The 12,779-nt window shown below is 37.9% G+C and overlaps 1 protein-coding gene across 1 annotated transcript in view; it reads right to left on the reverse strand.

Moving 5' to 3' along the window:
- Positions 1 to 12,779, reverse strand: part of TRHDE (thyrotropin releasing hormone degrading enzyme) — a 272,257-nt gene that overhangs the window by 35,709 nt on the left and 223,769 nt on the right. The window contains exon 10 of the mRNA XM_032220641.1: positions 4,163 to 4,251. Coding sequence (XP_032076532.1) covers positions 4,163 to 4,251 — 89 coding nt within the window. The remainder of the gene's footprint in view (positions 1 to 4,162; positions 4,252 to 12,779) is intronic.

The following is a 12,779-nucleotide window of genomic DNA, read 5'->3' on the forward strand; positions in this document are numbered from 1 at the left end:
ATGATGCATGGTCCACATTTCAGCAGAAACGCAGAATGTTGTAAAAGTGGTACATGCAGTAAGAATACCCAAAGCCATTTAGTGAGCGTACAATGTGTGGTGATGATTCATATCCAATTCACAGGAAATAGTCTTCAGAAATGGGAGTATTTAAAAGACATTAAGAAGGACAAGAGTCTAGTTATGCGACCCTCGAGCGTCAAATGCATATAAAAAGGTTATATAATGTATTAATAGAAATGGACTCAGAAACAGAATTAGTCAAAGATTGTATGATTAATTTTGAAGAACCAATAATGTTGGATACATGGGGAAAGATATGGGTAAGAAATGTAAAATTCACACAAGCCCAAAATTTGAGAGAGAACTTTTATAAGATGTTTTATAGATGGCATTTAGATCCTAAAAAACTGACCTGTATGTATCCGAATTTACAACCTAAATGCTGGAGTGTGATTGTGTTGATGTTACATATTACTATATATGGTGGACTTGTAAAAAGGTTAAAGCATTTTGGATAAAAATATGGTGGATTATGCAAAATGTTCTTTAAAAAAGAATAAAGTTTACCCCTCAGTTATTCCTGTTAGGTATAACTACTGATTGTACTGTTATAGAGACTAACTTGATTTTGCACTTAATAATGGCAGCAAGACTGTTGATGGCGCAATACTGGAAGAAGGAAGATTTGCCTACTATTCAAGAATGGACATTAAAAGTAACAAACTTAGCAGAGATGGCTAAAATATCAGCATATGTTAAGGACCACTCAAATGAAAAATATAAACTGGAGTGGAGAAGATGGATTGACTATATTCAAAATAAATATGGGACTAAGAAATTCCAAATAGTTTATGACTGAAAAAGCGAGGAATGATATAGCAATAGCAATAGCAGTTAGACTTATATACCACTTCATAGGGCTTTCAGCCCTCTCTAAGCGGTTTACAGAGTCAGCATATCGCCCCCAACAACAATCTGGGTCCTCATTTTACCCACCTCGGAAGGATGGAAGGCTGAGTCAACCTTGAGCCGGTGAGATTTGAACAGCCGAACTGCAGAACTGCAGTCAGCTGAAGTAGCCTGCAGTGCTGCATTTAACCACTGCGCCACCTCGGCTCTATATAATCTGTTTAGAGTTAGCCTAAGAAAAGAGGAGTTAAAGCTCAATTGAAAGATGATACTAACTTTCTTTAAGTTTATTTTAGAACATCTTTGTTAAAGATTTATACCCTGTATTTGTTCTGGGAAGTCGGGGGGGGGGGAAGGTTGGGGGGGCTGGGCTCGGGTGGGGGGAGGTAAATATTTGTAAAAGCCTTTTTCAATAAAATTTCAATTAAAAAAAGGACAAGAGTCAAACTTTAATTTCTCAATAGGTAGCATTGAAGGTTATTGTCTTCTCAATATAAAAATATGCTCATTTGTCAAATCCATCAAATATGTCACCATGAAGGGAAGCATCAGGCAATTTTGCATTTGAACAGAGAAGATGAAAGATCACACATTCCTTGACAGGCAGATATATTGGGCCCTGTGAAGCTGTTGTATTGATACTTGGATTTCAAATTCGTGAGAGGGAATCAGCTGGTGCTTGTCTTCAAGTATACCTTCCTCAACAGCATCAAGTATTTTAACCAATGGAGAAGATGGTGCAGCAACATATTGAATTAAAACCTGAATTGTTCTTGTTGGGTATCTTACCAGGAAATATAGTAAAGAATATATATATATATGATTATTCATGTAATAACTGCAGCAAGAATTGCATTTGTACAAAATTGGAAAGCTGAAGAAATCCCTAAAGATGAAAATGTGATTAAGTAAATATTAGATTGTGCAGAAATGAGATTAACACTAGCAATTAAAGGAATAAACTCATTAAAATTTGTACTCAGATGAAACACTGATTGATGAATAATGAAATGTTTGTTTTAAAAGAAAAAAAAGGAAAAAACTTTTAAGAAAAAAAGTATTCTAACCAGTAATGCTGCTATGCAATAAATAATGATAAAGCAAAAACTACTTTGACAGAATTCCTGGATCTTTGTGTGCACAATTCATTTGCAAAAACACTGTACCATGTAGATAGTCCAAGATCCTACACTTGACAAATAAGAGTTGGGGGAAAAAGGAAGATTGGAAAAAGAGTGGAGGAGTTCTCTAGAATTTTTAAAGCCAGGGTTCTTAGTCGAGAGTATATCATTTCTCCACAAAGTGACAACTTCTATTATTTGAGACTGCTTCTTCATCATATAAAGTGGCCAGTATTTTTTGAATCAATGAAGACACATAATGGACATGGTCTTCCATCATCCAAAGACATCCAATTAAAATACATAAATACATAATTAGTTAAGATTCTACTTATTTTTTTTGACCGTGGAATTGAAGATGCCAGTCTACAGCATTCCAGTTCTGTCAGTAGGCATACAAGGAATATTGTCACTTTGTTTCATAAAGGCATACATACAAAGGCAAATATAAGTATGATTAGGTTATTCATGCATCAAAGAACTTTTCAAAAGAAAGCAACTTTCCTAAATATTCTTTTGTTATGAACATTTTGAATGCAAGGTACCTTCCAGAAAAATGAACAAGATATCTTGCATACTATATATTGCTTTTAGAACTGCTCCTAGTGACATGTCTTCCAAAATTAATCCTTCAGATACTAACAATCTGCTAAGCTTATCAAATTTCATTAATGTACCTTGGATCAGCCTGGCCATCATGACATTCATGCACACTAGCCAACCATTCATACTTAACGTGCATACCATACATATCCCTATATACTATTTGAAATACATTGACTAGAATCTAATACCACTATTGCTACTGATTTGTATTGTATAAATTCTTATGGTTCCATGAACCTGGCACCATTCAATCCTCTCTCACTGTCTGCATATTAATTAGCATATAAATGAAGTAAAATGGAATTGCTCATGAATAAATACAGCTTTCAAAATGAATTAGCTTTATTCCCAAACTGGTAATTTTCAATATATTTCCTTAGAAATATATGTAATAGTTTATCAGTGACTGCTAGCTGCTATTGGCTTTCTTTTTGATGATAGGATCAGTGAATTTGAATACAAAGAATGAATCTAAAGAATTGGTTTAAGCAAAGGAAGGTGCAGTCACATAGCTTCTCTCTTTTACACTCTCTCTCACACACACACCCCTAAAAAAACCCATGGCTTCAACATCCAGCTCTGAATCAATAAGTTATCTGAATAACTTTGAAAATCTGAGTCAACTATGTCTAAAGCCAAAAATCTTATGATAATTAGGATTATTTAAAAGGACAAATACTCTATTTTCCTGAGCACCATGTTCTAAGATATTGCAATTAATCAACTGTTAAAGAACAAAAGGGAAAGAAAACCACATGTTTTGACTGCTTCCTTTCATATAATTACAGCAAAGAATAACATTATTATAACTTCTTTATGAAATTGGTTCATTTTATCTTCTTTTCACAGTTAGGGCATGTCTTTCCATTCAAGCAGACTGTGCCAATTCAGGAATGATCTACTTCATGCTTAGAAGAATAAGTGAGAAAAACACCTAAGAGAAACAGCACATAACACTTGCTAGATAGGTTTCCTGTCTTCTTCATTCCAAGTCCAAAGCTGTTTATTGAGACTCCAAGTGACTTGGAGGTAATTTCCTACTAAAATTGTATGGGGTGGGGCGGCTTTTTTTTTTTAAAAAAAAGGATGATGGTGGCAGAAGCTTAAAAAGCCAAGATTAAAAGAAACCCTCTTTGCTAACATCAGAAAAGGACTGACTGAAGAATCAGAATTTTTTTTTATAATTTTCTTGAGTTAACTGGGATTAAATCAGAATTTAAATTTTAAATTTTACACTATCTATAAACGAAATATATATTTTATAAATTTATCACAGATTTTATATAAGACAAATATTTCCAAACTATGTTGTGTTATAAAGTAGATATTTCATAATTCTCATTTTTTCCTATTTTTATTACGGCAGGAAAATCTTGAGATTCTTTTTTTACAACACATTTTTCCAAAACAAAATCTATGTTTAGCAACACTAATTATTTTTCTACGATCCATTATGAAGAAATAGTTCAGAAAAACACACGAATGCTTTATGAGATTCTACTGGGAGGAAAGTTTATGTTTACCTGATTTGTTAGACACCCATATAATTGCTTCTGATGAGATGTGGCTTGTATTTCCTACTGCAATTGTTAATGGAATCTGCCACAAGTAGCTGCAAGACAAAGGAATGGGTTCTAAGAATAAAAACACTGAAATGATTCTTCTCACTCAACAGCAATCAGGAATTATATCAAAGGTATCAAGCATGTTCAGTAAGAGAGCAAATATTTTGATTCTAACATGTTACCTTGTTTCTAAAATCAATTTGTGAATAGCAACAAAGGAGTAAGACAATTATTCATCTTTCTTTTTAAAACAAAATGTACTACCATTGAATGATAATTTCTCATAAAATAAAATAGAAATAAATAAGAAAATAGAAAAGACAATAACTAATACAACAGCCCCTCCCCCTAAGAGTAATTTAAGGGGAACAGGCTGTGGCAACAGTGTACATTTTGGTTTCAGTAACAATATGCCTTTTTCATAAGGCTATCATTAAAAATTTCTCTATAATCCCTCTATAATTACTCATATTTCAGTACAGGTAATTCTTGACTTACAACAGTTCATTTAGTTCAAAGTTACAACAGCACTGAAAAAAGTGGCTTATGATGGTTTTTTACAGTTACAACCTTTGCAGCATCCCCATGACCATGTAATTAAAATTCAGATGCTTGGCAACTGGTTTGTATTTATGACCATTGCTGTGTTCCCAGGTTATGTGACCATCTGATAAGCAGTCAATGGGAAGCCAGATTCACTTAACAACATGTTACTAACTTATCAACTGCACTTATTCACTTGCCACATGTGGCAAGAAAGGTCGTAAAACGGGGCAACACTCAACGAATGTCTCACTTAACAACAGAAATGTTGGGCTCAATTATGGATGTAAGTCAAGGACTAATAATCAAGTGTTTTAAGTTTATAGACATTTTTCACAATGGTGGCATACTGAAGACATCAAAGTGAACAATAAAATATAAACAAAGCAAAAATAAAACACCCTTTCCCAAAATTGCTGCAACAAAATACATTTTGATATAATTAACAGTTGAACAGGTAATGCAATTTGTACATTTTGATTTCTTATTTAACATAAATCTTTTGAAAAAAAATTTGATGTCCTTTTGAAGTTTATATGACATATTAGCATGTTTCCCTGAAAATAAGACCTTTTGAGCACATGCACTAAAATTAGCCCTCCCCGAAAATATTGCACCACAGCATCAGCCATGAGGTGACCACGCTTGCTGCCTCCTGCACTCCAAAAATAATAAGACCTCTCCAAAAATAAAGCCAAGCCCTTATTTTGGGGGGGGGTTGTCAAAAGAAATTAAGACCCTGTCTTATTTTTGGGAAAACACGGTAATTATTTGCAGAGTGAAGGGAGTAACATATGATGACAGAAATATATGGGGAAAAGTTCTAAGAAAAAAACACTCCTTTTTCTGTTTTTGACAGTCTCTTTTATGTTTATTTTGTTTACGTATCAGATTGCCTATGGAGGACATTTGACTTTTCCTTTAGGCCTGAATTTATCATTTGCAAAGGGCCAACATTTTTTTTTTAAGGCACATGAAATAAAGCCAAGGATCACAGGTATTTTTGGCTTCCCAAAACCCCACCCACATCCATCCCATTTTTCTAAAAAATGGATGTGCCAAGGGTTTGGGACGTCTGCAAAGTGCTCCTGAGGGCTGAGGAGGGCAAAAATGAGCAAAAAATAGGCTGATTTTGCTCATTTTTGCCTCCCCCCCAAGCCTCCAGGAGCACTCTAAAAGCGTCCCCAAGCTTCTGATTTTTGCAAAAAATGGGGCATGTAGAGGGTTTAGGAGGCCTGCAGAGTGCAAAAACCTTTTAAAAAAAATTACCTCTTCAAAATCTTGGTGCATCTTATAGTCCGAAAAATACGGTACATGACCACATTAGTAATTATGTTTAAGTATTAGGATCAGTCAAAACCAAAGTTAGTGTGAATGTAACACTCGAAGAATGTCAAAGTCAGCAAGTGTAAGCTGTGTCATATGAATAAAAATACTCTGCCCCCCCTCTGTCTCTCTCTCTGTCTGTCTCTGTCTGTCTGTCTGTCTGTCTGTCTGTCTCTCTGTCTCTTTCTCTCTCTCTCTCACTCACACACACACACACTTTCATTGAGAGGCTATGAACCTGCAATGGTTTGGCTTGCAGTGGATACCTAAATGAAAACATTCTTTTAAAAATGTTATATGCAAGGCAGCTACTAAATGTAGACCGAATGAAAGAATGATAAAAGTGAAATATGCAGAAAGCTGAATTCTACAGCATTATGCATGATGACTAGACTAGAAAGCTGGGCAAATGCATGATGATAATAGTTGGGATAATTAATTTTAGGCTTTCATATGTATTTGTATATTATATCAGTTATTTATGAATAGGTTCCACTGACTAGTGAAGAAATAATAAACTTCACCACATTTTGTTCTCAAGTTTTCAACATACCAATGAAATTAGTGGCAGTATTTTCTAAAGAATGGAAATTTGCTCTATGCTGTAGCAAATTAAATTAGTTCCCTTTACTGTTTCCTCTTCTATTTTTAAAAGATTAACATTTGCATTTAATTCATTATTTTCATTTTTTTTTACCCATAATTAAATGTTCATTGCTATAATTGATCAGGACTTTTGCAGAAAGCTGTAAGCATATTTCAGAAATAAGCAATTCAGGTAAACATGCATCTTTATATGTGTGAAAGTCTTAATTGATTCAGTTAAGACTTAGGTTATCAAATCCATCTGTAATTCACCCAGAACTGCATTCCTAAAATGTTTTTGCTGTCAGAATTAGTTTTTCTTTTCAAATATTCCACTCTGTACTTTTTCATTCCTCTCAGCCTCCTTCTTACGTTTCCTTCAATTTCTATACTTATTAGAAAACACGTCTACACAAATTTCCATATTTATTATAAACATGACAATAAGCCTACACAAGAATCAATAACATATGATATTAGAATATACTGAAATTTTCCAAGTTTAAAACAGTAACAGTTGCATTTTTAATAAATTAATAATTGAATTATAGCAATGTGCATTAGTAACAGAAGAATTATTATAAAACTGCATTAACTTTTATAGGTAAGATTATTTTAAATTAATGTTTCTAAACATACGTTATATTCCCTTGGAACTATGGGACATATTTTATTCCCTTGTTACAATTTTTTTCTATCTATTCAGCCTAGGAAAGCTGAAGAATTACTGTAAAATAAAATCAATCATAGGCTTGGTCAACATTAATCCAGAAAAGATGGAGTTATTGTATGTCAAGAAAACAATTTTATAAAGAAAATAGTGTAATACTGTAATATAATGTTCCCCTTGAAGAACTAAGTTTTTTAAGGAATTCCTACTATCAGTAGGAAAAGCTAATCAGACACATTTAGGGGTGATTTTTAATGATTTATGCAATACTATGATGTACAACACAATGCTATGCCAATGTAACATTCTCTGGATCTTCAATATCAACATATATTGTGCTATTTTTTTTCTTAAAAAATTATACAAGAAGGCTAGGCAGCCTGAGTATTTTGAAATTCTGCATAGATTTGAAGACCTATGTAATTGGCTCCAGGAAGTCTGTCTACTGTCATTCCTGAGTTTCTTGACAATGTGAAGTGACACATGATGTATCTTTTTTCAACTAATATCTTAATTGATATAACCCACACCAATTCTATACTCTCCGCCCATCTGTACATACGCATGTGACCCCTTCCCAGGCTCCAGAGGCTTTCCTGAAGCCTGGGGAGAGCAAAAATGCCCTCCTGCCCCCGGAAGCCGGAAACGGATTGTTTCCGAACTTTTGGTTGGCCCGTTGGGACTGTTTTTCACACTCCCCAGTCTTCAGGAAAGCCTCCGGATGCTGGGGAGGGTGAAACAGGGTGCAACGGGCCAACTGGAAGTTTGGAAACAATCCATTTCTGGCTTCCAGAGGGCCTCCAGCGGGCTGGTGGACACCATTTTTGCCATCCCCAGAAAAGCCTCCGGAGCCTGGGGGGCGGGGCGAAAAACAGGCCCAACGGGTCAACTGGAAATTTGTACTTGAACTTCCAGATAGCTTGTTGGGACCACTTTTTGCTCTCCCCAGCCTCCAGAGGCTTTCCTGAAGCCTGGAAAGGGTGAAAATGGCCTCCCCCCCAGCCCTCAGGAAGGCCGAAAATCAGCTGTGCACATGTCCCCTCCCGCACGCCCCCCATGTATGCATGGCAGAGACCCGATGACTAGTTGGCTGGTGGGAGGCACACGTGCATATGTGCTGGAGCTGAACTAGGCTGATGGCTTGCGTGCCCACAGAGAGGATGCTGAGTACCACCTGTGGAACGCGTGCCATAGGTTCGCCATCATGATACTATACCATTTTGGACTTTCTTGGGATTTATGAGATTGATGAGATGGATACACGTAATCATAGAAAAACAAATAGCATAATAACAGAACAGAATAATGCAGTTGGAAGGAACCCTGGAGGTCCTCCAATGCAAACCCCCACTCAAGCAGGAGACCATTTCAGAGAAGTGGTTGCCCAGTCTCATTCATTCTTTCATTCATTTATTAAATTTATAGGTCGCCCAATCCCGGAGGACTCCGGGCAGCTTACAACGAAAGAAGAAAAAAAAAAGAAAAGCAAAATAAGTAAAAACATAGTTTAAAATTCACAACACACATATGTTCTAATCGGGGCTGGACCTTAACACTAAGGTCAACAGCCTCAGGCCTGCCAGAACAGCCAGGTTTTAACGGCTTTCCTGAAGGCCATGAGAGTGGGTAAGGTCCGGACCTCTGGGGGTAGCTGATTCCACAGGGTCGAAACAGCCACAGAGAAGGCTCTCCTCCGGGGGCCTGCCAGCCGACACTGTCTGGCTCACGGTATCCGAAGGAGGCCCACCATGTGGGATCTTATCGGCCATTGGGAGGTGTATGGCAGTAGGCAGTCTCACAGATAGGCTGGTCCTAAGCTATGTAGGGCTTTAAAGGTAATAACCAACACATTGAATTGCATCCAGAGACCAATTGGCAGCCAGTGCAGCTCGCAGAGGACAGGTGTAATATGGGTGTATCTCGATATATCCAATATCGCTCGCGCAGCTGCATTCTGGACCAGCTGTAGTCTCCGAATGCTTTTCAAGGGTAGCCCCATGTAGAGTGCATTACAATAATCAAGCCTTGAGGTGACAAGGGCCTGAGTGACCATCTGAAGTGCCCCCCTGTCCAAGTAGGGCGGCAATTGGTGTACCAGGCAAACCGGGGCAAAGGCCCCCCTTGTCACAGCCGACAGATGGTGTTCAAGTGTCAGTTGCGAATCCAGGAGGACCCCCAAATTGTGAGCCCTCTCTGAGGGGTGTAAATTTTCACCCCCCAGGATCAAGGACGGACTGTCTGAACTGTCCCTCGGGGGCAACATCCAAAGCCACTCGGTCTTGTCAAGATTGACTACCAATTTGTTCATCCCCATCCAGATCCTGACAGCTTCCAGGCATCGGCACATCACGTCCGCAGCTACACTGAGCTGGCATGGGGCAGATAGATACAATTGTGTATCATCTGCATATTGATGGTACTTTATCCCGTGCCGTCGTATGATCTCACCCAGCGGCTTCATGTAGATGTTGAATAGGAGGGGGGACAAGACCAAACCCTGCAGCACCCCACATTTGAGGGGCCTGGAGGTCGACCTCTGTCCCCCAACCAACACCGACTGCGACCTACCGGAGAGATAAGAGGAGAACCACCGTAGAATTTCTCCTCTTCTCTCCCCCCATTGCTTCTTGCCCTGCCTTTAGGTACTTTAGAGAATAGGTTGAATAGGTTGAATAGGTTGTGGCAACCCCTGAGATATTAGAACCCTGCTATCATGTAACCCCTAGTCCTTCTTTTCATTAAATTACACCTACCAATTCCTGCAACCGTTCTTCATATGTTTTAGCCCCCAGTGCCTTGATCATCTTTGTTGCTCTTCTCTACACTGGAGTATAAACACACTTTTTGTATTGTGGCAACCAAAACTGGATGCAGTATCCCTAGTATGGCCTTACCAAGATATTATAAACACTTCATGTGACTTTGATTCACATGAAGTGGCTACAGCTACACACTGCTGGCTGGGAAGACCTAATCACCACAAACCTTAATGGAAAATTTCAAATAATGATCTTGAGCTAGTGTCAATTTTGACATATTTTTTCAAGGCTCCAAAGTTTGGCAGGAAGAAATAGAGCCATTTCTGCCAAAGTCATCAATTGTGTGAAGGCAATTTTGGGCAGATGTATACCTGTCACCATCAAGACATAGTCATGTAATCCTAAAATATCTTGTATCAAAATATCATCCTAGGACTACATTGGCTTTTGGTAGCTGCAGCACACTGCTGGCTCATATTTATGTGCTTCTCTTCTAGGTCTCCTAGATCCCTTTCACAGTTATTGTTATTGATCCAAGCTCCACTTATTCTATACATGTGCATTTGGTTTTTCTTCCCTAAGTGTAAAATCTTACTTTTCTTATCTTTAATTTACATTTTCTTAGATAGGACCCAGTGTTCAAATCTGTCAAGCTCCTTCTCCATCTTCAGCTTATCTTTTGAGGTGTTGGCTATTCCTGCCAGATTGATGTTGTCTGCAAATTTGATGAGTTTCCCTTGTATCCACTCTTCGAAACCATTTATGAAGATTACTGTCATAAGAAAGAACCCTGGGGTAGACCATTGCTTCCTTCCTTCCATGCAGATGTAATTGCATTAAGGACTACAGTTGAGTGTGCTTTGGCAAACAGTTGCGAATCCACTTGGTGGTGATGCTGCTTATTCCACATTTTTCTAGGTCTGAGAAGTAGGTTGTGGTCTACTTTGTCAAATGTCTTACTCAAATCCGAGTATACTATGTCCACGGAATTTCACTTGTCTACTAATATAGTCACTTTGTCAAAGAATGAAATAAGTTTGTTTGGCTTGATCTGTTTGACAAATCCATGTTGGCTTTGGGTTGCTTGGTTCTAGTGGTTCATAGATCTGTTGCCTGATTATCTTTTCCAGGATCTTTCCAGATATTGATGTAGGCTGATTGGTCTGTAGTTTCCTGGATGCATCTCCCCTCCCCTGTTTTGAAGGTAGGAATCATCAGATTCCCCCCCCCTCCCGTCCTCTGGTAGTTCCCTCGTGCTTCAGGATATTTGAAAGATATGGTTCAGTGATTCCAGCTCCTTCAGAACTCTAGAATATAATCCATCTGGTCCTGGTGGTATGGTGTCTCCTGTGGACGATGACTCCTCCACTTCTTCTTCAGAGGCCTTGAGAGAGAAAGAGATCATTCCTGTCACATCAGGAATTATTGAACCTGAACTGTCAGCAGAAGAGGCCTCGGCTGGGGAGAGCTTGCAGGCCAGTGTGGAAGAGGGGGAGGAATGCCTGCTGTAGTGAATCCCAAAGAACACAGGGCAGAGAGGCAGAGGTCTGCCAGATTGCTCAGGAAAAAGCCCCCACCCTTAATGGGCTGCACTGGGAGCTATTTAGCACAGCAGGCAGAGGGAGGTGTTGCTGTAAGCAATGTTTGTGGGTTGTGGCCAGATGTTTGTGTTTCCAAGACTCTGCAGTTCGTGAGCTAGGTGGATTTAGTTTAAGTTGCCAGGAGACTTTGTGTTCATGAACTTGTTTGAGCATCTGGTTATCTGTTTGATGGACTACTTGACCATTACCTGGAAGTTTAGTCTGGGACTTGTTCATTATGCTTGTCTTTCAGTTTATCAGATAATTATTTATGCAACCATGTTGATTTCTTCTTTGATTTCTTCTTTTTCTTTTTCAGTGGTATCATGCTCAACTGGGCTTTCATAATCATATTTTTTAGAGTTTCCCAAGCTTCTTGAATTATTTTCTTGTTTAAGATTTTCATCCATAGAATCCTTCCCAAACTCTAGGTTTGTTGAAATCAGCTCTTTTAAAGTCTAATGCATCAACTTGTCCTATTACTTGTAGCTGCATTATATTGAACTCCAATATGACATGGACACTCTCCCCCAAAGTTTCTGCAACTTCAACCCTTCTATCATTTCATCTCTGTTAATAAGATTAAGTCCAGTACAGCTGACCCTCTAGTCTAGTTCCCTCCTCTACCTTTTGGATGACAAAACTGTCTGCTAGGCACATCAGGAACCTGTTTGACCTGCCACTTGATGCAGAGTTTGTTTCCCAACTGATGTCAGGGTAATTAAAATCCTTCATTACTACTGTGTTTCCTACATAAATTAATTAACTGATTAGCAAAATGTTCACCAATTTCTTCTTTATGGCTGGGTGACCTGTAGTATACATCCATGGCAATGTTGTTCTTTTTTCCTTTTATATTAATCCATATGCACTCAAGGAGGCTATCCTTGGTTTGATGAATTTCTGTAGAAATGTATTAATTTTTTATATAATGCAATTACAGTATGTCAGTGATTAGGCCTTTGCTAAACAAGCTACCTGATTTGAGCAACTATAAAGATTATTTAGCAATTATAAAAGTGTATTCAGTATGCTGAATAGAAGAGCTGGATTTAAAACAATGCTTCTTCAAAATTTACATGAATCATTTCAAAATATTCCTGTGGAAATGT

The sequence above is a fragment of the Thamnophis elegans genome, chromosome 7, assembly GCF_009769535.1.
Source record: "Thamnophis elegans isolate rThaEle1 chromosome 7, rThaEle1.pri, whole genome shotgun sequence".
NCBI classification, from domain to species: domain Eukaryota; kingdom Metazoa; phylum Chordata; class Lepidosauria; order Squamata; family Colubridae; genus Thamnophis; species Thamnophis elegans.